Consider the following 25,914-nt stretch of genomic DNA (forward strand, 5'->3'; position numbering starts at 1 on the left):
GCATTGAGTTGACATAAAGTACATAAACACTATCGTGAACGTAATTATTTTCTATGCATCTCGTTCATACTGGCATATTAGTACGAGCGAGATGTATATAAATTACGTAAACGTTAGCATATATGTCCGTGTTGACACTACCAGTGAGCCAGTGACTCGTGGTACAGGTACAGTGCTTTCAATGAAATGAATTGTATAAGGTGTACTGGGGTAACTTAAGATAATTTCTAATATCACACATACCCCATATTGTATGTTGCTTATGACAATCTTCCATCCCCTAATTTAAAGGATTGGGGGTGATTTATAAAAAAATCCTGAAATACGTATCTGGGGGCATCTTTTATACAATCTGCTTTTTACTGATTCCCCATACATACTTCAACCCCTTTCCCTTCCTAACGCCCTTTTCCACCCCAATGCTCTTTTCCACGCCCTTTTCCGATTTTGGGGTTGAAAACTATTTTATAACCTTCCCCGTAACAAAAACTATCTACATACCAAATTCCACCGCCCTTTTCTCCCCCTTAGGGGCTAAAAATTTCAAGTTTTAGAATTTTTTGTTGTTTGTGTACTAATATGTATATCTTACATACCAAATTTCAACTTCAAGACTTCAGGAAGTAGGTACTTACCCTAAGAGTTTTGATGATCAGCAGTGAGTGAGTGAGTCAGTGACGAAACTAGGGTTTTTTAGATATGAGTATAATCTAAAGTATAAGAGCTATGCAATTGAAATTTTTTATGCATAATAAGTCCACTATTGGCATCATATCCCAAGAATTTTGTTTATCTGGTGGTATAATCAAAACCCAAGTTATGAGGCTTCAAAAAAAACGACGAAGTGCTTCGAAAAAAGGTAGGTAGTGCCCTTGCGCTTCGCTTTGCGCGTCTTGGCGGGGGCATTAGTGCCCCCAGATTAGAAGCGTTTTCTCCTTGGCTTTCGGGTCTGCACGTAGCCAGTCATCTGGCGGACGTACAACTTCCATGTATCATAGGCGGAGTTAAAGCAAGCGCAACACCTTCAACGCTGAAAATACGAATTACTAAGACTGGTTTTGCATTTTGCAGCACGGTTTTTGCTTTGACTATACTCACGGCTTTAAGTTTTGTAACTAATGGTAACAATTTGCCCGTAGCTTCGCTCCTTAGAAGTAGGCACTGAGTTCCCCAGCATCACGGCGTTGCGTGTGCTAAACGGGTCTCTTGAGGAGGATGGCGCACGTCTGCGCTCTCTCGACCTGGCCTGCAACTTGGCCTACGACGGCAACTTCAAGATCGACGTCGATGCTGTCATGCTGCTCGGGAAGATCGCCAACATCTCCATCACAGGTAGTTGGAGGATTTGAGCGAATTCACTTGACGCTGACGTTTTAGCAGTTCCTCTGCCATATGGCACAGACAAGATCGAGCACCTCAGTGGCGAACACCGAGTTACTATGCATGGGATTATAACGACCCGATCCAATCTAGTGCCCACTCATAGCGACACTGCTCACCGCTGCCGCTAGTCACCGCTGCTTGATGTCGTTGCTGGGCCGGTACATTTATTTTTCAGCAATATAGCGCGATCTGCGTTACTAGCCTCAGCGTCAAGCGAATCCATACCGAGCGTTTTTTCCTTACCTTTGGGTAGGCCCACTACATTCTAAATTATAATCGAAATCACCAATTTCCTTACAGTCGAGAGCCTAAGCGGAACCATTCGAGTAATGTTTCGCCGCAACCCGTACACCCACTGGGCGCTGGCGTTCGAGTCCCCACCCAAACTTGAGCTCCGCGTCCGAGGCCGTTTCCAGGGGAGACAGCTCAAGCCCAGACTGGCATCGCTGGTCGCTGCACATATCAGGCGGGCGGTGGCCCAGAGGCATACGTTGCCTAATTATAAGATACGGTATGTTATTTTCTCCTCTTCTACAATGTTTGGTAACTCGTAAACGCTGAACCCTAAACTTGTCAGAAATCTGTCTCTTTGCATTCAAGAATGACACTTAAGTGACACAAAACTTTTGAATCGTCATCGCACGCAGCATTAGGTACCTAAACATCTTGAAAAAGATCACCGTGTTTTTGTTTTTAAAAACTCAGAAGTAATTTTACGCGGTTTCAGCCGTTTTTAATACGTATCAACATCCCGAAACCTTGTGTGGTTTTCTGTTTTTGAATGATACTTCATACGAACTTGAAATTGATTGATTTCACAATATTTTTTGTCCATCAGTTACAAACCATTCTTCCCGAAGTCTGAGCCAGGCGGGGCGGAGGGCGAGGAAGGGCCGACGCCGCACGGCCGGCTGACCGTCCGCCTGGTTGAGGTCACCAGGCTGCAGTGGAGTGGAGGTACGGGCACTGTCCGTGCCGCTTTAGCCGTCGACTCGCACGGTTGGGTAAGTCATCGCTATTTACATGTAAGTTACGAGAAGTTCTTCTCTTTCAAGTAGCAATAGGCACGCCCGATTCATTCAACTTATATAAATTATGCTTTTATTACACTTTTATGTCTCAAAAAATATATTATCGCTTCCTCACGAATCTTTCGATTAAGCTGTAAATTTCGATATTAAACTTCGTTATTTATCACTCCATCTCTTTTACAGGTTTCCCTCCGGCGCGGAGTGCTGACGCTGGACGTGCTTTTACCGGCCATGACGGGCGCACTCGGCCTCGTGTGCTGCCAAGGCGTGGGCGTCGTGCTTGTGGACACCGTAGTGCCCATGTCACCCGCGTACCGCGCCGACCTGCGGCGGGACGACGTTGTGCTAGCTGTCGACAACAAACCGGTCTGCAATGTGGCGCAGGTTAGCAACGCTGTAGTCATGCTGGAAAGATGATCGTCGCGGTCGTGGCCGTGCTTGTGGACCGTGGTGCCCATAACACCCGGGTGCCGCACCAAACTCGGCCTCGACGGCGTTGAGATTAGTGCTAAAATCCACTACTCTAAGCAGATGCTTCCCTAAGATTATCGAGTTAGCTGTTTGAATAAAAGTAGAAATTTTTACATAACAATAAAGCATACCTACCTTACCTCATTTTTGCTGCGTGACCTTTGTGACCAAAACCGAAGTCATTCTCATGTGCCTAGTAGATTAATTAGACAGAATATCTAATCTAGGTAACAAAACGTTGCCATTTGTTCGAGGTAGGCGTTGGAATACATGAACATCTCTGTATTCCAGTATTCAAGGGTATCTTGAACTAAATACTTAAGTAGGTACTAAATTAGCACTTACCTACAGGTATTGTAACGTAGACCTTACTTTAATAAGTAACTACTTTTTTTATCAATAACCGCAGTGTACATAGTATCCGTTTGTTCGTTTGTCTTGGAAGTATTTTTTTGTGAACAACATGCTTTATTTGGTTTATGAAAGCATAGTTCAAACTTTGAAGTGCTTTAGGTACGTGAGCTCTAAGTAATAGGTATGGTAACCACTTTCATACACAAACTGGAAAAGCACGTAATGTTTTACTTAGCAACCCATCATTATGACAAGTGCTTTGTTTATTTTGCTTAGGTGGGCAAGCTCCTACGCCTGATCGAGCGGCGAGCGGTGACGATCCGGCTCCGGCGCGGCGGCACCACGCCAGCGGTGCGGCGCGAGGACTCGGCGGACGGGCGCCGCGCGCGCACCAATTTCAGCTTCCGGCGCGTCTCCGAGGTCATGGAGGGCGTGCGCCTGCAGGGCATGCGCGCGGCCGCGTCCAAGACCAGCTTGCACACGGTACTAACAACACAAAAGAAACAGCACAGCGCGCAGGTTATTGGAGTAATCCACGAACTCTTCTCTGAACCGTCGTAACCAAACAATAAGGAAAAGTAACTCGTAGGTATATAGTTAGGTACCTACACCTACCCAGTGTATGAGACAAAGAACAAAGGTGTCCCCATTTTTTCATACAAATTTTGGGTGTCAGTTTTGTAACGGTCCATACAAAATGTATGTGAAAATTCGTTACAAAAACTGACATGACATGTTTTTGGGGACACATTTTTTTCTTTTTAAATCTATAGTCCTCGTGATTCAGACTAGAAATAACCCAAAAGTTGATGGATTTTCGAAAAAAAGTAATTGGTACACTTTACAGTGAAAATGCCCACTTACTACTGTTGGATTAGTCCATAACAACTGTTAAAACACTAGCTTACAAGCGTGTTGGTGTCCCATTCTCAAAAATATAAGATTTCATCTTTACATATTTTTGCTAGGTACTTAATAATAATAATAAATTGGAAGTCGGTCAGGGTCTCCGTCTCCGGCGTGTCTTCGTCGGTCGGAGTGGACCCCAAGGGGACCCGCAGGACTCTCAGCTCTGGCTTGCCTTCATTGGCTGTCCAGAGAGGAGTCGCTAGAGCTATATGCTCCAGGGGTGGAAGTGAAAAATGCATAAGACGCGAGTTGGCACAGTGGCTGGTAACAGCCACTGGGTAGAAAGCGGCGCACACCTCTCGACACCCCTGAGCCGCTCACACCGGTGTTGCTCCTGGTCGTCTTCACGACGGCAGTTTCAGGGGCCCATCTAGTCAGCGGCAAGTCACCACCTGCCTTGATAACGTGTGTTAGCATTGTTATGGCAGGTGTCCGGACTTCTTTTCAATAGCCCAGTCTCATTGTCCACCCAAACTTCAATCCATAGACCGGTATACTGTTCACTTTTTCTACAATAGTCCCAATGCCTGTTGCAACCGGTTCATGGGTGTCTATTGTTGCACCTGTGAACGGGTTCCAGCAGGCGTTCTACATGACATTAAAGCTCTCCAAGGGGCCTCTACGTGTTGGATCTATATCCCCACGCAAGCCTATCAAAAGACCGGGATTTATAGGCCCGAGAAATCCGAGGAGATACAAATAATAATAAATCAAATTTAATAAAAAAATAATATAGTATTTTTGTTATCAGGAAGATACAACAAAAGCTCCAGAAGCAGCTGAGACCGAGGCCAAAAAGGAGCCCGTGCGTCAACTGTCAAAGTCCGACACCCCCTCGCCTTCCAACTTCGGCCTGCGCAAGCGACGGTGCTCCGTGGAGAACAAGTCTTCCGACAGCTCGGCCGGCTCCACTCCGCCCGCCTCCGGCGCCAGCACCCCACTCAAGCAGTCCACTAAGCTCAAACACGACATACCCATCATACGAACCGACTCCTCCGAATGCAGGCCGGAGAAAACCGAGGGCGAAGAAGAAGACCAGATCTTCGAAACTGGAGGCCCCCGCCTCACAGAACACGTTGAGATATGCCAAATGTTCTGGACTAAGAGCGTGCCTCTCAAACCTATCATACCGTTCGACGAAGAGACGGAGTTCAAGTTAAACGAAAACCATAAGTATCTCAATATAAACGTTTGGGCGACCATGGCGGGCGAAAAGGACGAGGTTCTACTGGGTTATTTGAACATTCCCTTAGCGGCGCTATTATTAGAGTGTCAGGACTCTACTGTTCCGCATCATATGAAGCGGTACCAGTTTCTTCCGCCCGACGTCGATATAAAGTTTAGGTAAGAATACGCTAATATTATACAAAACTATTTAAAAAATCCCACTGGTGGTACAAACGCAGAAGAAAAATATCTACCTACTTGATAAACACGACGTTTGTCTTTTTAACTATAAAGCCTGGAAGATCTCCAATTACGGATCGAAAATGTAGAGCGATTGTTTGAATTATTAATTCAATACGTGAATAACGCGTTTAATTCTTCTAAAGATGTTTGCCTTGTTTGCAGACATCCTTAAATTAAACCCCGTTCAGGGTAGCGCAAATAGCGCGATTACTCGCGTAGATTCCATAAATAACATAATCTCGTTCAGACTAACGCTAACTGGCTAAGCAACATATACGACATAAGCATACGACAAGACCATAAGCATTATTTAAATCAGGCTTTGTATACCTAATACTTAATTAACACAATTTTATTCACCAGCAAATGCCACAAGCTGTCATCTCACGCCGGCTTCGAGCCCTGCTTGTGCTTCGGCGACGCGCTGGTCTGGTGGGAGTGGGAAGGCGCGGGAAGCGCGCGCCACGCACCGCGCGCACCGCCTCGCGACGTGCCACGACCACCCAAGCCTGTACGTGCGGCGCACGACTTTGTGCGCACGCACTTCCATCGCTCGACGCAGTGCGATTTCTGCAATAAAAAAGTGAGACAAACGTTATAACAACCGTCAGAAAAAAAATCACGCCTGCTCGGAAATGTCTAAATCTTGAGTAGAAAAGAAAGATGGGCTTAGTTGTACTCCTAAACTAAACCACAATTGTACTAGGTTGTACAATACTTTTACTTTCCACTCACTGATTGATTGACATTCAACTAATCTCAGCGCATCAAGTTCATTAGGTTATTTACGAGTATGGTAGTGCTGTTTATCTTAAGGGGCCCACTGACTAAGAGTCCGCCGGACGATATCGGCCTGCCTGTTGTTCGGAACTGTCAAATTTTTGTTCTAACTGACAGGCCGATATCGTCCGGCGGACTGATAGTCAATGGGCCCCTTTATAACAATAAAAATAACTTATAAACATAACAAAGTAGATTTATAGATCCAGAAAGTCATCGTGTAAGGCGCTTTTAAGAGTTAATAAAAAACGTCTTTACCTAGCTATTTTTTTATTAAAAAAAATACTAATAGGCGATGTAACGATAAATTGAATTTTTTGTTATAATTTGTTGAGTCGATACTATGATGAGATTAGTTGATGAGTAAAAATTGTGTTAATAACAGAAAATAAGTGACTGCAAGATTAGTTGTTTTGAATTTTGATATTAATCAAGTAAATAATATGAATTTGTTGTTTCCCGTAAAATGATTATAAAATATATAATTAAGTAATTAATTTTCTTACGGTAGTCGTGAAAAGCACTTTGTTATGACTCGCCGATTATGTCGGCTTTGTTATGAGTTATGAGGAAGGGCACTCAAAACTTGTACGAGTATTACGTATAAAGCTCCTTAATTGGCATAATCCTACCCCGTAACATCTTACAAAAAGCTTACCTTGGCCTTGCTAGTGCTCAAACAAGCTTTGAGTATTGAATTTTCACGGTCTGAAATTTTCGTAATAAAAACAAAAATTGTCAGCAAAAAAATGGTACAACCTGATGATGAACTTTTACCCTTTGCAGATATGGCTCAAAGACGCAATGCAATGCCGCAACTGTGGTTTGTGCTGCCACAAGAAGTGTGTCACCAAGTGCCAGGAGTCTTCGCCGTGCGTTCCGAAGCAAGGGCATGGTAAGTTCACACGCATGGGCATCTAGAATGACAATTAGGTATGCTTAAAGATTACTGAAGTGTGCTAAAGGAAAGGGAGTACGAAAGAGGCTGACTACAAATAAAAAAACGTGATCACTTTCATACGTCATAGCGGCCGCTTGAATGTACCAAAGCGAAAGGTTAGCGGACTAGAAAATACGAAAAGCTGTATTCAGGAGATAAGGTTACATACCTTGGAATATTATATTACAAACGCACAGAATAAGTAATAGTATTACACAGAAAGGCCACAAACCGCCCCGCCCCGATTCGAATTACCTCGCCCCGTGACAGCAGATTGACGACCTTTTGCCGACCTTTTGACGCATGCCGCGTGTACAGACGTGCCGTTCACACATAGAAACGCAAGTGATTTTTGATGTATAGCGTGTCCGCCCTGTGACAAAAGCATATAATTTACGCAATCACATAATATTTCTGAATAGGGGGTATTATTGCAATTCTGCCACCAGAGTGCAGCACTAGACTCTTTAGTAACCATAGAGTAACTTATACATGCCTTTAAGTTTTTTGACAAGTTTTCAGAGATAGTAAAATATGACATTGATGCATCAAGGCGGTTTGTTTAGGTACAGTACAGAGGACCTATCGGGAACCGCGAATCTGAAATTTCGCTATCTGCCTCTTTATCGCTCGAATAGACAGACAGCGGAGTCTTAGTAATTAAGTCCCGTTTTTACCCTTTGGGTACGGAACCCTAATAAAAACAATAAAATAAATATTTATGTGGAGGCTCCCATACAAAAAAAACCTGATTTTTTGCCGTTTTTGCGTAATGGTACGAAACGCGCGAGTCCGATTCGCACTTCGCCGGTTTTTATTTAATTTTAACTTCTAAACATAGTAGCGGCTCACAAAACACACGTACTCGTATGTTCCAAATGTCATTAAGATATAGCTCATAATTTTCAAGTAAAATGACTGTGACTTTCGTATAGACGGACATTACGAAAGTAGTGTTCCGTTTTTGCTATTTTGGCTACGGATCCCTTAAAATTTAGGTTTTGCACCTGGCAGGTTTGATTTGTGTCATAGGTTAAAATCGAATGACAACGAGAACAGAAGTATCTTGTTGTCTTACTGCGCGAGTATTCAGCGCTACAATGTCCTTTAAAATACATATGTATATCCGCGGATCCACGTTCGTAGGTATTTAACTCTGACCGGATGCACGTAAGTGTACGAGAGGTTAAGTCAGTGAAGTGAACCACAATTATTTTTGATACTGGAGTATTCGTCCAAACAAAACAGGAAACATAACTAATCTCAAGAACAAGATGAGTCGCTCAAATTTACCATCGGTCACTGCCAACGCCTCTTCTGACGAATTTACCAAATTCATGTGATGACACAATTTCTTTGTTATTCACTTGGCAAAAATATATGTTCTACAAGCGAGGCGAGAAAACTGCATTTCGAACAATAATTTTCCAAAACTGACCGAAACACTTTTAGTTTACTTTAAAGTCGACCTTAATCTAAAGTTATTAAAACTACTTTTTCCATGATGCTTCTCGGTATAACGTGAGTATGCGAAGGTTATGCGTAGATTTCCTGACGTTAACGCATGTAACCTCTGTGTGAGGTCATGAATAAGCTCGGTTCCCGATAGGTTTAACCACGTTACAAAGTTACCTATTTCAAACAGACTTGTGTAGTCTATTTTGGTACCTACTGTATTATCCCAGATCTTTACAATAAACAGAAACAACAAAAACTCTTACGATCTCTCAAATACACACTGTACAAGAACTGTGTTGGACTAAAATTGGTTCTAATTTCTTTTTAGGGTTCCGTACCCAAAGGGTAAAAACGGGACCCTATTACTAAGACTCCGCTGTCCGTCTGTCCGTCTGTCACCAGGCTGTATCTCATCATGAACCGTGATAGCTAGACAGTTTAAATTTTCACAGATGACGTATTTCTGTTGCCGCTATAACAACAAATACTAAAAACAGAATAATATAAATATTGAAATGGGGCTCCCATACAACAAACGTGATTTTTTTGCTGTTTTTTTTCTGTAATGGTACGGAACCCTTCGTGCGCGAGTCCGACTCGCACTTGGCCGGTTTATCAATGTTAAATTCAATATTAGTTGGGATTAAGTGCGAATCTAAGATCGTGCGGAGTGTTAAAAAATAGTCCGCATTTATCCCTAACAATACATAATTACTTCTTCTTCTTCCTACCCTTATCCCACGTTATGTGGGGTCGGCACAACATGTTTTTCTCTTCCATTCTCCTCTATCTTTCGTCACCTCAGCACTCACTCCTTTCTTTCTCATATCCTCTTTTACACAATCCATCCATCGCTTTTTGGGTCTACCATACGCTCTCCGTCCATCAACATTCATCCCTAACATTCTTTTGCCTATATGGCATTCATCCCTCCTCATCACATGCCCATACCACGCTAACCTACTACTTCTTATCTTCTCCGTTACTGGTGCTACTTTCAAACTTCCCCTAATATACTCATTCTTAATCCGATCCTTCCTCGTCACTCCACACATCCATCTCAACATTCTCATTTCCGCTGCGTGCACTCTTCTTTCATCCGTCACTTTCGTCGCCCAGCATTCTGATCCATACATTACAACAGGTCTCACGATCGTCCTGTAAATTTTCCCCTTAAGTTTAAGAGGCATTCGTGGATCGCAAGTTGTTCCAGAGACCTGTCGCCATTTCATCCATCCCGCATTTATTCTATTTTTCACGTCACGGTCGATGCGTCCGTCGCTCTGGATCAATGACCCAAGGTACCGGAAGTCGGAGCAGACTGGTAGGGATACACCATCTAAGGCAATATGGGAAAAACTGGTTAGACCACCGAAATCGCAGAACATGTGCTCCGTTTTGGTTCTGCTTATTTTCAGTCCCACACTTTCCAGCTTTTCTTGCCATTTTACCAGCCTGCTCTGGACCTCAAGTGCATTATCTCCGACAAGAACAATGTCATCGGCAAACAGCATACACCAGGGTGCCTCCTCCTGTATGTTCGATGTCAGAGCATCCATAACCAGGAGGAACAAATACGGACTTAAAGCCGATCCCTGGTGTAAACCTACCGCCACATTGAACTTGTCGGTTACTCCAGCTTCGGACCTGACGTGAGTACTGGCTCTATCATACATCGCCTGAACAAGCCGCACATACTTCTCTGGCATTCCTTTCTCTCTCATAGACCACCACAGAACCTTACGGGGGACTCTATCGTATGCCTTTTCCAGGTCCACGAACACCATGTGCAAGTTCTTTTGCGCAAGTCTGTATTTTTCGCACAGTTGGCGAAGTGCAAATATGGCGTCCGTAGCTCCCCGTCCCGGCATAAACCCAAATTGGTTCTGTGTTACCTCACTTTCTTCTCTCATTCGTCTTGCTACCACTTTTTCCCATATCTTCATACTATGTGACATGAGCTTTATTCCTCGATAGTTGTTGCAATCCTGTACATCACCCTTATTCTTAAAAACGGGCACCAGTGAACTGTTGCACCATTCCTCAGGGATTGCCTCTTCTTGCAACAACTTATTAAAGAATAAAGTCAGCCACTTCCATCCATCCGCTTTCAGAAACTTCCATACTTCCACAGGTATACCATCTGGCCCAACCGCTTTCCCATTCTTCATACCTTGCACTGCCATTTTTACTTCTTCTATAGTGATCTCTTTCACCATACCAATGTTATTTCTAGCATTTTCTAGCACTCCACTCCAATTATTCTCTTCGTTCATTAGTTTACTGAAGTAGTTCTTCCAGCGTTCTTGTATGCTCTTGTTATCCGTCAAAATCTTTCCTGCTTCGTCTCTCATACATTTCATATGATTTATATCTCTTGCATTCCTCTCTCTCTCTCTTGCTATTCTGTAGAGGTCTTTTTGGCCTTGTGGGCTCTCAAGAAAATCGTACAATTTATCTTGTATCTTGGCCCTTGCTATTGCAACTGCTTTTTTTTAGCCTTCTTCTTACTTGTTAGGTAAGCTGACCTCTTGATTTCTTTCTCTCTATCGTTACCCTCTTCCACACTTTTCCATTCTTTAAAAGCATTCTTCTTTTCTTTCAGAATCATTCGCACATCTTCATTCCACCACCATGTATCCCTATCAATCTTGCCTTTCCCTGTTGTTTCCCCAAGAACATCCCTCGCCACACTTCTTACACATACTGCCATTTCATTCCAGCAATCATTCACTCTCATCTCTGCCATATCACCCATTCCTACCATCTTATCGACTATTCTTTTTCTAAATAATCTAATCTCTAATCTAATACATAATTACATTCTAATAAAAGCTTCCGTGACGTTGCCAAGAGCAGCATTGTGCGTTTTCTTTCAAAATTCAGTGTCTGCCTACTGTAACAATGCCACATGTAGTGCCATTTTATGGGCGACGATGAAATTACGACACTTTCATCAATGTCGTTATCTTCAGCAGAAATATAATTTTATTTTCACCTAAGTACGGTAATTTTCGAGCATAAAATATTTTATGTTTATGCTTATTTATGCGCCAAAATGAACGGCCGTGGGTACACAAATGTGGTGTACGGACACTCACCCCACCCTCTATAAACTTTACCGAAAGATACAGCAGATATTTTAAAGCAATAAGGTTTTCGGTACATGTTTAGTTCCGAGTATGACCTTAAGAATTTCATCGGAATATCTTGTTTGAAATCGGGCGAGCCGCCAAATATAACGATGTAAATGGCAAAACGGACAATGAACTTCGAAATTAAGAATTCTAGATTATTTAAATTTGTATAAGCATTTATTTTATAAAATGTTTTTAACCGACTTCAAGATTTCAAAAGGAGGTTCTCAATTCGGTTGTATGTTTTTTTTATGTTTGTTACTCCATAACTCCGTCATTTCTGGACCGATTTTGAAAATTCTTTTTTTGATTGTAAGTATGTACATACAGATTGGTCAAGTTTTTGTCAAAACGCAGTTCTGATGATGGGATCCATGAGGAATCGAGGGAACTCCTCAAATGTGAAAGGCATACATATAGTGATTTTTGTATTTTCATCAACAAATCCAGGAGTGGAGCTGCTGATGATGATCAGAATGGAACTCTTTAACGACACTTAGTTCACGTTTGGCGATTTATTCTCTTCGTTATGGACCCAGACCCAAACTTGGACCTGGACTTTTTTTCGCACTGCGATCCTCACAGAACCGTACTGCTATCAGAAAAGTGGGTTAGGTTAGGTTAGAACTGTGACCCTTACAGAAACGAGATGCTATCAGAACATTGGGTTAGGTTAGGTTAGAACTGTGACCCTTACAGAAACGAAATGCTACTAGAAAAGTGGGTGGTTTTAGTTAGGCAAAAGATGCTGTATTTTTCATTTCATTGTGGAGTGCACCATCAACAATAAGTAACCTTTCAACGGCATCCCCCATTGAAGTCGGTTTTTTTTTCTTAAAAATTATTTAACTAAGCTTTAAGATTATATACGTTACCCTAATTAATCCATATCGGGTTACTTTTACTGTATACTTACTTAAATGTCAGAATGTAATGTTTAATAAAACAATATTTTTGCGCAGCACACCTTTCAGAAATACAGATTATCTTTTATCAATCTTCTTAGCATATCATATTTTTTTAATCCTTTATGCAACATCAAAGAATGATTTTCACTCGGTAGCAAGATTTGTTTAACTCTCTCACCTTAAAACCCTCACAACGCCCAAGATTCCACTTTTCGAACTTAGTATTCTATTTCCGTACTTAATTCGCTATCATAATAAATAGTTTGTCCCGCTCTTTGAAAATTCACTATTTCCTGCTAACCACGCACTCGAAACATATTACGTTGTTGAGATTTATTACATTTTAGGTACAACGCAATTTATTCTCAAGTGCATAATAATAAAGAACGCATTACATTTATAATGACGGCGAACGCTCCTATGAAATATGGACACGTGAGTCGCAGAGTAGTACAGCGCGGTCCGTCGAAATAATACTGCCACAATAGTACAAGTTCACTGCTGTGTGTAGTCGTAATATCCCTAGGTGTAGCAATTTTTTTTATAATTTAAAATAATTAATTGTCTAAGTACAAATCTTAATGTGCTGAGGTGTTACAGTTAGCCACGTTTGGTTTGAGTAAGAAAGCCTTATTTTTTTACTGTTCTTATAAAACTAGACAAACAGGGCAAAGGCGTAGGAAGGGCGTTTTGTCCTGATATACAGATATCGATAAACGCGACCATCATTGGCTCGCTGAATAAGAAGTGTAAGATAATAATTCATAGTTATTTGTTTTACAAGGGGGCAAAGTTGTTTGTTTAACCGCTCGTGCTAATATTGATACCAGAGTAAGCAAATGTGTCCAAAATTGAACCACGAGCGTAGCGAGTGGTACGAAAAGTGGAATCATGAGTGTTGCTAGGGTTTCAAGGCAGGAGGGTTAAACAAATTTTGCCACCGAGTGAAACACAAAAATTTTCACCACACCAGCGCGAGGAAAATACTAACTGTAAAATATCGAACAAATACATACCAAAACAAATCCAAACGAACATTATTAAATATTTATTAATCAAAATCATTATTTAAAAGTCAATTTAACCAGCCAACATAAGTAAACAACTCAAAATAGGCATCCGATTACTTTGCCATACATGTGGATAAAATGTATATTTCTCATCAGTTTTTGAGCAATCAAGAGAGCCTTTACCAGCTGGTGTGGTGAAAAAAGATTTTCTGGGTAGCAAAACAACTACTTACCTACTCAACACACATGTGATAATTTCGTGTGTAATGTTAATGTGTAGATAAATCACATAGGTGCTTGCGTTTATTCTCCCCAATGTCACCGCTGCTGACTCTTTCATCGCTGTCGATATTGCGTGAAAATTGCGAATGTGATTCGACGCGACGCGGAAGCTAGTCATACGTTCCAGTTTACAATTTTTACGAGGTGATGTTACTTTTGCTAGCTAATGTGATTTACGCTCCATTTTAACTATATTTGTTGGGAGATTTTCCTGCAATCCCTATTTAATTAGAATTGTCTAATTCTCTAGGGCACTGGGGATTTTGAAGTTCTGATAGACAGATTTCTGTTATCAGATATGTACCTAGGTACCTACTTTATTCGTTTTTGCTTCATATAACTATATAGGTACTTAACCTTAGGTTAGACCTCAATATTGAAAAACTGAGCTTTAATTGTTTACAAGGGATTCCTTCGCGTAAAAACCAAGGCCAGGCTTTGAGTAATCGACATATCTCGTACTTACCAAAACTATTTTGACACTGCCTCATTATTTCAATTTCATTATGTCTAGATTCTTTGACTGGCGGTACGATGGCGCCCCCGGAGCTCATCATGACGGAACCGGATTCCAACGTGGACCTCGACTCTGATGACGAACCGGAGAGAAAAGACTCGCTCGACGTTCATGAAGAAGGTCAGTAGCCACAAGAAGTAGAACGCTGAGGGCACGTCTTCCATTCAGTTGTTCCAAAAACCTGCCAGCTGACGAATAAAGGCATAACACCAAATTATTGGACCGTTCCAGACAAGAGTGCTAATTAGGAGCCGCATTCAAACTTTACGTGCGACTTAAACTGTATCTAATCTTTATACAGTATACATGCATAACAGTTACAAGATTACTTCGTCGTGCACTCGGCATGCATTTGTTAATACATCGCGTAGTTCTAATAGTTCGCAAGCTTTGAAAATAGAAATTCGTGTATCTTCAATTCTGTCACTCTACATTTTTCGTAGGTGCGTTGAAGCCTAGTTACTGTAACAAAGAACCTGATAAATAACCCTCTCATTCAACAGCCTTTTGGTTTTATGGAAGAGGTGCCCTCTAATGTGAGCAAATGGTAGGTTTTACTTTCATTCACAATAAGAATGTGATTTATTTTTAATTTGTTTTGTGCACAGACGAATTATTCGAATGCTGACGAACGGGGCACATATTTTAACAGATCCGGACTCTTCCAACACTTACGAACACACATACAGGTTTCTATGTCTATATATTATGTGTCAGACGTGTTTGTGAGCGGCATCCTATTCCGAAACCCCTTTGTTCGTGCCGTTGGATTTGTCGTGTGACTGCTACCTAACACCTTGTAGTACCTTATCTTATCTATTGTGGTGTCATTACAATACCAATGTTACTTCATGTATTGGTTTTCACATTTAGTGCGATATGTTTGTGGTGTATCGAGCATCATTCTCCGGGAATTGACAGGATGTCACACCACACGTTTGCTTCGTGATACAACTCAATTCTGCCTCCCTCTCGCTCGAATATGCAAGAGTGATAGTGGGACAGATAACAAAATTTAGTTTTTCGATTTTCGGGTTAGGCTCTATGGTCGGGGAGCCCAAGAGGGGATTTTTGGAGTCACTCGAGCGCGTCAGATTAAGATATGGGAGATACCTTGCATCCTGTTAAGTACACCAAGTATGCGTCCTTGACACCGAGCAGGGAGTCAAGGACAGCCCGTCAGAATAGTAAATAAATCGCCACCTCGAAACTCGAGTATTTCAAGGTCGCGTCAGATTAAGATATGGTGGATTAATTACTTGTTAAATAGTGCCCATTTCAATAATCTGGCGATTTTAGCGATCCGTAAGCGAGTGGCAGGGTCAGAGTTGCAAAAAAAAATCGCGACCTTGACTTACTCGAGCGCGTTCTATTTTTACTTTATTTTGAAGGGAATAATGCAATAATAGCTAAATAAAAAAAAATTGCCGATTTGATGAAGCAGAAGTGTCAAAAATCGTTTAAGAAGTTTAGTGCACTCCGCTCTTTTTGCCTTTAACTTTTTCGCTATATCTGACTCCTATTTGTAAATTAAGCTCTTTTATACTTAGATTTTATCTAGGTTAAGTATAACTTAGGGTGTAAAATTTTATTGTTATGTTTATTTTTTGGTTGTTGCCATTTTTTTGTTCCTTTATTATTATTTTAATAATACGCTTTTAACGATATAATAAAACAATGTTAATAACAGGGGAACCCAAGATGCTAAATTTGAAGTAACTCGAGCTTAAAAAAATTCGTTGCTAACCAACATTTATTTAGAAATCTTCAAACTGTGATATCTCGTGAACCCCTAGGTCGATTTTGATCTACTTCCGATTCTGCTCAGTTTTTTAGGTACAAAAAAGTTTATAAATAAAATAAATACATACGACAGGATTTTTTTAAATTCTTGAAAAATGAACAAGTTTGGGAACAAATTAAATTATTTTATTAAATATTTTGATTTGTGTTTTTTGAAGTAGTCACACTACTATATATACGGGGTGGCTTAGGGGTTCATGGCGTTAGCCGCGATAGCTAAAGACGCCGGTTCGAATCCGGCCTTCACCACTGGAGGGCTTCGTCACTTTTTCTTTAATATATGACATCTATTACAGTTTTTCTTGAAAAATGTTTTTTTTTTAATTAAGGTTTATTGAGGTTTTACATAACTGGGACATCAATCTGAACCTGTCTGTATAATAATCTGACACGCTCGAGTATTTCAAGATGGCGGTTTTTTTTGCAACTTTGTGACCCTGCCATTTGCTTACTGCTCGCTGAAATCGTCAGATTATTGAAATATACACTTTTTTAAGGTCCATTTAACAACCCCTTTAAATATCTGACGCGCTCAAGTAAATATTTTGTCCAAATTTTCTACCCTTCCGTATGACCACCCTGCCTATGTAAACCAGCAGATTAACATACCCTTGTTATCAGAGACATGTTGCGAGACTGACACTACCAATATCTGACGCGCTCGAGTAACTCCACATGGTGGTTTTTTTTTACATTTAAACAAATCTGTAGACGCTTTCCTGCTCGCTAAAAAAGAAAATATTAAATATCATTTTTTTCTTCCCATCATCTTATCTTTCGATTCCAATAGGTTTCTACGACGCTCGAGTTACTACACATTTAGCATCGTCGCCTCCCCTTCTATACGAAATATATCGCGCTAATTGTAACTTCCAAATCCTACGTGAGTTAACAGCTGAATTAACTCACGATTTTTGATATAGGTATTCAGTGTTTCATTTGTTTTTTCAGTACATATTAAACTAATTCCACTCCCAGTCACCATATTATAATTTTATAATGATATACAACTTTATTCTTGTGTGTATTGACTTAAGAAATCCTTGCATTTTATCGTCCCCATATAGACTATATAATACTTCGTAAAGACCGGCCTTATGAGCACTACGAATGGGGCCGATACATTGGAGACAAAATCGCATTTAGTTACACCAGCGCGCTCAGTCGTGTGGCGACTGTAGCGAATTGCGCAGTGTAAAGGCGTCACCATTGGTGTAAACAAAGTATAAGCGTATGCATACAGTTCCGACCGAACACCGACGCCTGTCCACTGCGCAATTCGCCACACGACTGAGCGCGCTGGTGTAACTAAATGCGATTTTGACTCCAATGTATCAGCCCCATTCTTAGTGCTCGTAAGGCCGGTCTTTACGAAGTAATATATATGTCTATGATCGTCCCAAGTTAACGCTCTGGTTAACATTGTTTCCAAGGATTGCAATCTTATTTATTTCATAAACTGTACACATCTCTGACTATTAAGTAAATAATTAGCCTACATTTCTCTTATTCATTTATTGAAAATCTACTAATTAACTGTTATATAACATGCGAAACACATGATCTAATTTGTATCAAGTTATGCAAGTCATTAGTTTAAACGCTCATTGATTTCAATTGAAATATTGATTTTCATCACACTTCTTGCTCGAAAAAGATCTTATTTCATGCAGGTGTACTAAAGGACAAATTCCTACATTGTTCCCGCGGGAGTTATTGAATAACACCCTCGTTTTCAATATTTCACCGCAACCTAATTGTGTTTGGGGTTTTTAGAATTGTCTCGATATGTATTAGTTGCCTGTGGAAAAAAAAGTACAGTCAGCGATAAATGCTTGTACCAAAAATGAAATTTTTGCCAAAAACTTATTTAAAAATAATGTAATATAAGCAACTTTACAACCGAGACGTTTAAAGTTTAGCCACCTAAAAATGTTGCGGTATATACTTATATGTACAAATTATTGACCTCTACTCTTGTATCAGAGTTTGACTCGTCGATATAAAAACGAAACCATTGGTATTGTAAAATAATAATACACGATTTCGAACTTAAGATGCAGACCATGGAGAAGCTCTTTCAACTATTCTGACCGAGTTTACTTAATCTGGCTTAGTGTCCAGGCAGTTGACTCAGAACTAACAATACCTTTGCGGGTTTATTCATTAAGTCCTAGTGCCGTAACAAAGCTATGTGGACAGACTGTAGAGTCAACTTTGAATTTAAGCAGAGGGAATAGTTAGCAGATAAGTACTGCTCAGGAACACAAATTAAATCCTCAAAATATGTTCTACTTTAGTTCTTTGAGATTTTGAATTCTTAGTCTAACCACATAGCAGCTAACAAGCTCAAATAAGTACTCCACAAATACATTGTAGGGGTAATAAAATTTAGGTATAGGTATCTCTCTTCCTTGTTATCGTTCATCCCGGTTGTATCCGCAGCTGCTCTTCGGAGTTCAGTGTCCGCTGGGTATGGTATTTATAAAATACAGCGTAATTAAGAAAATTTTATATACATCAAAGCTAACATGCGATATAGAAATATTCCTGCTGCCCAATGTTGGCTTAAATAAAATCTTTATCATGTTTTTTTATCCATCTGTTGGATATAATTCAAGTATTTGCGGTTTAACTTTCTAGGTATTAGGTTTACACGTAGGTATACACACCCAATAATCTTAACGTATGCGGTGCGTTATGTTATACTGGCCCCGATATTGTACCTAAATGTTTGTAGCAGAAGTTATTACCGGTGCACGTCTATATTTAATAGGTGGCGGGGCCATGAGTGCGCTGGTAGCGGGGCTCCGCCGCGCGGGATCGGCGCACTCGCTCTCCGCGCCGAAGCCCTCGGCCTCGTCGCGCTCCCTGCCGCCCTCGCCCAGCCACACTCCCAGGTGACAACGCTTAAAGATGGGCTCATGTAGATCGCATCATGTTAATTTAGTTTAAGGGTCGCTTGCACCATACCTTTGAAAAAATTTGACAGTTATTTATGGGATGATGAGCTGTCGCAGTCATATTTGACGTTGTTCGTTGATTGTTAATGCAACCCACCCTTTTGATTTCATTTCTAACGCAAGTAGTGTGAAGTGATATGGTAACTAGGTAGATTAGGTAGTATCCGCGCTAAGCATTTCCACTGTTACTTTGAAGCGGTCGCTTTTACTGGACCGGTCGCTGTCGCCAAAGATCTATTGAGTGTAGATAAAATAAAGTCTAAGAAAAAAGACTTGCCTCGAAAAACCAATAAAAAATTATGCTCCAATAGATGGCGATATACCTTTGGCCCATACTCTAGTAAGTCCAGTAGATGGCGACACCGTTTGATATCTAACACATATTAGTGAAAGAACATGCATGGATCAAACAGCCATAATGTCATTCTAAGAGTCTCTATTCCTGTATCGAAAGATGGCAGTAAATTTAGTGGACTGCAAAATTTACTTTGACAATACGCCTCTATACTCAATTCTCTTTGCTGTCGCTGAAATCCGCTGAAATCTCAATCTTCGTTCTCACACAATAAGCTACAGAGTAAAATTAGTTTTCAATTCAGATATGGTGTAGGTATGAGCTTAGCGCCTACGCAGCAATAATCAATTATAATTGTATTACATTACATTATAATGATATTTATCACCATCTCATAACATTGAATTATTGAAAAAAACTTATAATTTGTCGTCGCCGATAAACCATAAAAAGTTGCATGGCAGATAGTCAAGAAATCCTTATATTATACCAATTACATTTCTCTAAGTAAATTGTTTTCCAATATAACCTCGTCCTGCCCAAGCATTTTTAAATCTCTTCCGGTTTCTGGGGACACTTGTTTCGTTTTTGGAATTCCTGCCGGCCTAGCCAAGGTGACAATCGCTATCGCTTCGACAACGTAACGCTTTGTGTCTCTTTATCACTCTTCCATATTAGTGCGACAGTGACAGTTGCGATTTGATCGCTACGGAGCGTAAGCGATTGGCATGTTGGCTACGCGGCAGGTATTGTTTGTATAATGTTATGTCTCATTAACGCTAAGAAGTTAAAAGTCAATCAATAGGTATACCTAGTTTCTTGGTCAGCTTGTATTATTCAATATGTACATAGAAACAAGCAGGCAGTTTATTTATTGCTCAACAAAGTTGTGCCTTCCATGAAACTACAGTTCTGAACTGGGCCAGATCCTAACAAAAGAATGTGCGCGTATTTATAATAACCCCAGTAGTCCCACCTCTGATTTGTAATTAGATTCCAAAAAACTAACCTCACTTTTTCTCTTTTCCGTATGTTTTAAGAAACTAAACAAAGCTAAAAGGATACATCTATATTTATTTTAAATGCTAGAGTATGCAAAAGGGAAATTTAAGTTTACTTCTTTACATATTTTCCATTATTACGAAAGAAAAAGGATCTGAGTGAGGTTAGTTTTTTGGAATCTAATTACAAATCAGAGTATAGTCGAATCAACTACCTACCTGCTTGTTATGAAAGATTTTATCTACTTTCATTATGATTTTCCACTTCAGAGTTTTACGTTAATGTCGTAAGGTTAAGTCCTTTGAGTTATAATGTTTGGAAGTGCAAAAATAAGTTTGATGTTTGCTTGCAAAATATTTCTTTTTCTAAACGCGTATTATAGCTTATTCGCCTAAAACTTATTAATTACTAGTATACCTACTATTGTATTAAACAGAGCGATATACCAGCTTTCATTATTGTATTTACTTTTCAATAAAAGCAAAGAATGATGTTATTGAATAAGTTTTTTTATACCACGTCGGTGGCAAACAATCATACGGCCCGCCTGGTGGTAAGCAGTCACCGTAGTCTATCGAGTGTGCATAACCAATTAACGGTAATTAACCACGAGACCGAGGAAAACCGAGTAACGGCTCTATAAGTAACTGTAATAGTGTGAATATGTAGGCATGTAGGTACACATCTTTCATAACATGTAGGTACGTTTGATTCTACATGGTATCTAAGACATGTACGAATAACATGAAAAGACAAGATAATTAGAATTCATGCTCTTGTATTCCCCATCATGGTTGTACTATAAATATTGTTTGGTTTTACGCCATCAGGTTTGGGTGTCACGAGTTTTCCTTGGAAGATACACACACAGTGACCATCATGGATATTAGTGATAAATAACTATTTTGTTCAAGTTTAACTTTGGTACTAACTAGTGTGTATTGGACGAAAGATTTTGTCTCTCTTTTGTGGTCGAAAGGTTCCGAAATAGTGTTGGGGTGGGCATAGGGTAGTGTATAACCAAATTTGGTATCTTGATTCCTGTAAGAGGGTTCATTTTTTTCGCCATGAGCATGAGCCAACTCTAAACTAATCCAATATGAAACCCATTTTTGTTTTTACATCAGGAGAAATTACAATTATAGTGATAGTATTGCTTGTCGTTATCTTTAATTCATTTAGACGGCATTTCACGTATCTAATCTACATAAATAGTAAATGCGATAGATGATTTTTTACATCTCATGCTTTTAAGCTAACCATTCATTTTTTCTTCTCATAAAGCCTCTTTTTAAAATTTTGATATTGTTGTACATAGACAACAATTTCTAAATAAGCTGTTTCTGCAATGCGAGAGTGTTCCGCTACGATGCACAATAAGAATTTTTAAAACAACAAATAAACCTATTTGTTAATTGTAATGCATATTGTACATTTTCACGCTTTTCACAGCATACTTTTCTCTCATAGAGCCATTTACACCCGAAGCGGTTCCAGTTCAGAATTTCACGCTTTCGCAATTTGACTCCTGTATAAGGCGTAATTTTCTTGATATGACGAAAGATTTCTTTTTGGAACCGGAAGTGTACCGCCATTTAACGATATTCTAATGAGACTTTACCATCTCACGCTTTTCGCAGCATAATGTCTCATCCAACCATGACACGCAAGAAGCATTTATCCGGAAGCGACGGGAGATCTGTTTGGCAGTCGCAATGGCACAAGATGTTGTAATAGTGTTTTAATATTTTAATCATGCTATACGCTTTTGCAGCTTTATTCCTTTTGAAGGGTCATTTCCATTTGTTCTATGGTTAAGAAACAGTGACTGAATAAAATGAAACGGTAATAAAATTTTCACATATAAAACAAATGGGATGGTCCTTTAAAAGACTTAATTTTCACAGCTATAGCGATCCGGAAGCGTCAGCTACGAGGAAGGTGCAGGCCACTAAAGTTTACGTGTTTCATTTTCGTTCTGTCACGCTTAACGCTTTCGCAGCTTGAATTCTTTAAGCGGCCTCATTTTTCACGTACAGCCATGACGCGCAGGAAGCAGTCTCTGGAAGCGATGGTGAACCCGTTCAGCGGGTGCGGTGCGGCGTGGCTGGCGCGCGCCGGGGTGGACGCGATGCTGGCACCGGCGATGCGGAGCTCGCTGCCGCCGGACGAGCTGCTCGCGGCGGCAAGGGAGTCGGCGCCTGAGCTGGCCGCTAGGCTGTCGCCGCCGCAAATCCACGAGATGGTGGGTACCGGCCTTGTAGCCGGCCGGACTCTAGGGGTGATCCTGAGGGTACCTACTCGATCCGGTTGATGCTTTAACGCGAGGCGCTCTCAACCCACGCGACGACGGTGGGTTGGTAGGTTGTAGCCGTGTTAAGGCTCTGAAGGCATTCGCTTTGCCAATATATAAAACCGGCCAAGTGCGAGTGCGGACTCGCGCGCGAAGAGTTCCGTACCATTACGCAAAAAACGCCAAAAAAATCACGTTTGTTGTATGGGAGCCCCACTTAAATATTTATTTTGTTCTGTTACAAATACTAAATATTTGTTGTTATAGCGGCAACAGAAATATATCATCTGTGAAAATTTCAACTGTCTAACTATCACGGTTCATGAGATACAGCCTGGTGACAGACGGACAGACAGACAGACAGGCAGACAGAGAGACAGCAGTCTTAGTAATAGGGTCCCGTTTTTACCCTTTGGGTACGAAACCCTAAAAATATATATAAACCAATAGGTTGATGTTTTTGTTTTTTCATGCCTGAGCAAAGTCAAGGGGAGTCCAAAAAAGCTTACTATGGGACAAAGATAGATATAACTCCGTAATAGATGGAGTCTAAGGAAAAAACGTGCCACGAAAATCACGAAAATTTGATTCTCGATCAGATGTCACCACTAGTTTTGGCCTACTCTCGTATAGAGGGCGTTGACGGTTTCGTTTGTTATTCATAATTTTAACGCATAACCGTTAAAGAACATGGGGTCAAAATCATATAAAAATTATTAATGCAAATAAAAAAATCATTTATCCATATTTAAATACATTTTAACGTATTTTTATAAATCTTCATTTTTAGTTTTAAAGTATGTCGATAGATGGCAGTGAATTTACAGTGGTTAGAAAATTTACTATGACAGTACCGCTCTATCTTATTATATCCTCTTTGCTATGGGAAGATTGATTACGAACCCCGTTTTATTCCAAGAAATTAATTTCAATTTCGATATTTGATTGATTGATTGATTTCAATGACAGATAACAAGCTATAATAAAAGTATGATCGAAGGTAATAATCATATCAGATTGTTCCAATCGAGTTTTGACATTATTTTATCCTAGATAATTTACTTGTAGTGATTCCAGTGATGTGCATGGTTGCAGTTGAGCGCAGTCCGCGGCGAGCTGACGTCGAGCGGCGACGGCGACGGCGGCGGCGGCGGAGACGCGCGCGCCGGAGCACTCACGGCGCTCATGCTGCACTGCTGCGCCGCCGCGCAACTGGCGGAGCACGACCAGGCTGCGCCTACCACCTAATAAAATATATATCATTACATGGGATTAGGCTCTTATTAAATACTCCCAAATAACAAGCCTAAAGTAACTAGGACAAATACAACATATGAAAAAAGCGAAACGTTTGAAAAACTTTAACATGACTATGGTTTTCCACAGTCATTTCAGTGGTATAAACGCTATGTTGGAAGTGGAATACACGACATATACATACAGTCCATACACGCTAAGTTTTAGGTAAGTAGGTACGTACACGAAGTATGGCACTGACCATACCTACATTATTATTACTGCCAAGTGCCAAGTCTGTGCAAACTTAGCGTGGTTGGAGTCTACACAAGTACACATAGGTAATATGCTAGAATCATAAACCGTAGTAGGGTAAAAAGAGCTGACGATCTCATCATTCGATACGGTTCGGTTAAACAATTAAATGAACTAAAATTAAATTTCATTGTCAGTATAGTAAGTATGTAGCTTATTATATGTATGCTGTGTACGGTGATATCATCAAACTTATAAAGATAGGAAATCGCTTACTAGTAAAAATAAACTAGGTACCTTGTATACTGCGAAGCTTACGTGCGTGTCTAGTCTAAAACACACGTGTGCCAGTTTGAAGAAAAGCGATTTTAACAATTATAACCTTAATGTCAAGAGCTCAAGAGAAGGTAGGGAGTAGATCATGTATAGATATTAGAGCGGCCAAAGTATTCACAAGTATTTGAAGATAGGCTCCACTAAGGAATTACCCAAATTATATTTTAAGATATTTTGATTTATTCATTTATTAAAATATTTCGTTTTAATCAGAAATCGTATTTTCCATAGTACTATTAGCCAACCATGGAGTCGAAAAATAAATCCTAACTCTTCGAATCGGCTCGAAGGTCGGACTAGTTCCTGCCGTTTTGGTCACCTGCGTCAAACAGATCTCCCAATTCTCCTGATGTCAGCTTTACTTATTATTATGCATAAAATGCTCTCTTGATGCTTTAAAAATAAGGTTCACATTTAAATATATGAAAATAGAGATACGATGCTGAAAGAGTAACCGAAAGATAAATGCGTGACGGTTACGAATGTAATGGAATGGAGGACTATTATTAGATACACAACAACGCCAAGCGACGGAATAGTAAACAGCTGTGAACCAAATTAAATGCGGAAAATGGAATAATCAAAACAAAAACATTATAGAGCGCAAATTGCCCAATATATTCCCTCGGACCTAAAATTCCACATTTTAAAGTACTTTTTAGGGTTCCGTACCCGAATGGTAAAAACGGGACCCTATTCTCCGCTGTCCGTCTGTCTGTCTATCACCAGGCTGTCTCATGACATGAATCGTGGTAGCTAGACAGTTGAAATTTTCACAGATGATGTATTTTTTGTTGCCGCTATAACAACAAAAAAAAAGAAAAGACGGCCAAGGAATGTCGGGCCATGCCCAGTGCATGGTTCCGTAGTTACCCTTCCGATATATACGAGTATGTCTATGCCCTTCCGTCACTAATATAGGCCAAGATTGAGCTATTAGTACCTATAGAAGATTGTTAATAAAGGGATGAAATGATTCTTGGTGCTTTTCATCCGAGTTAAACGAATACGAGGAAACCAAAACGACAAGGCAAATTTGCATAATCAGTACTTAATTAAAGTAATAGACGTATTGACGTATGGCCATGATTTTTTCCTTAGAACTTAACATATTTTAGGAAACTGCAGTAATTTTATATTA

The 25,914-nt window shown here is 40.2% G+C and overlaps 1 protein-coding gene across 4 annotated transcripts in view; it reads left to right on the forward strand.

Annotated features, from left to right (window-relative positions):
- LOC134755155 (PDZ domain-containing protein 8) overlaps positions 1-24,216 on the forward strand; it is a 47,488-nt gene extending 23,272 nt beyond the window's left edge. The window contains exons 4-15 of one of the 4 annotated variants that reach the window (XM_063691654.1): positions 1,140-1,332; positions 1,684-1,894; positions 2,222-2,387; positions 2,598-2,798; positions 3,516-3,722; positions 4,900-5,492; positions 5,922-6,141; positions 7,125-7,233; positions 14,588-14,710; positions 19,170-19,293; positions 22,693-22,898; positions 24,042-24,216. In XM_063691654.1, coding sequence (XP_063547724.1) covers positions 1,140-1,332; positions 1,684-1,894; positions 2,222-2,387; positions 2,598-2,798; positions 3,516-3,722; positions 4,900-5,492; positions 5,922-6,141; positions 7,125-7,233; positions 14,588-14,710; positions 19,170-19,293; positions 22,693-22,858 — 2,313 coding nt within the window. In that variant the 3' untranslated portion in view covers positions 22,859-22,898; positions 24,042-24,216. Of the gene's footprint in view, positions 1-1,139; positions 1,333-1,683; positions 1,895-2,221; positions 2,388-2,597; positions 2,799-3,515; positions 3,723-4,899; positions 5,493-5,921; positions 6,142-7,124; positions 7,234-14,587; positions 14,711-15,198; positions 15,275-19,169; positions 19,294-22,293; positions 22,467-22,692; positions 22,899-24,041 lie in introns of those variants that run through there. The other 3 variants (XM_063691653.1, XM_063691655.1, XM_063691656.1) reach the window with 3 other exon arrangements.
- Positions 24,217-25,914: the final 1,698 nt, after the last annotated feature.

Source organism: Cydia strobilella, chromosome Z (genome assembly GCF_947568885.1).
Source record: "Cydia strobilella chromosome Z, ilCydStro3.1, whole genome shotgun sequence".
NCBI lineage: Eukaryota > Metazoa > Arthropoda > Insecta > Lepidoptera > Tortricidae > Cydia > Cydia strobilella.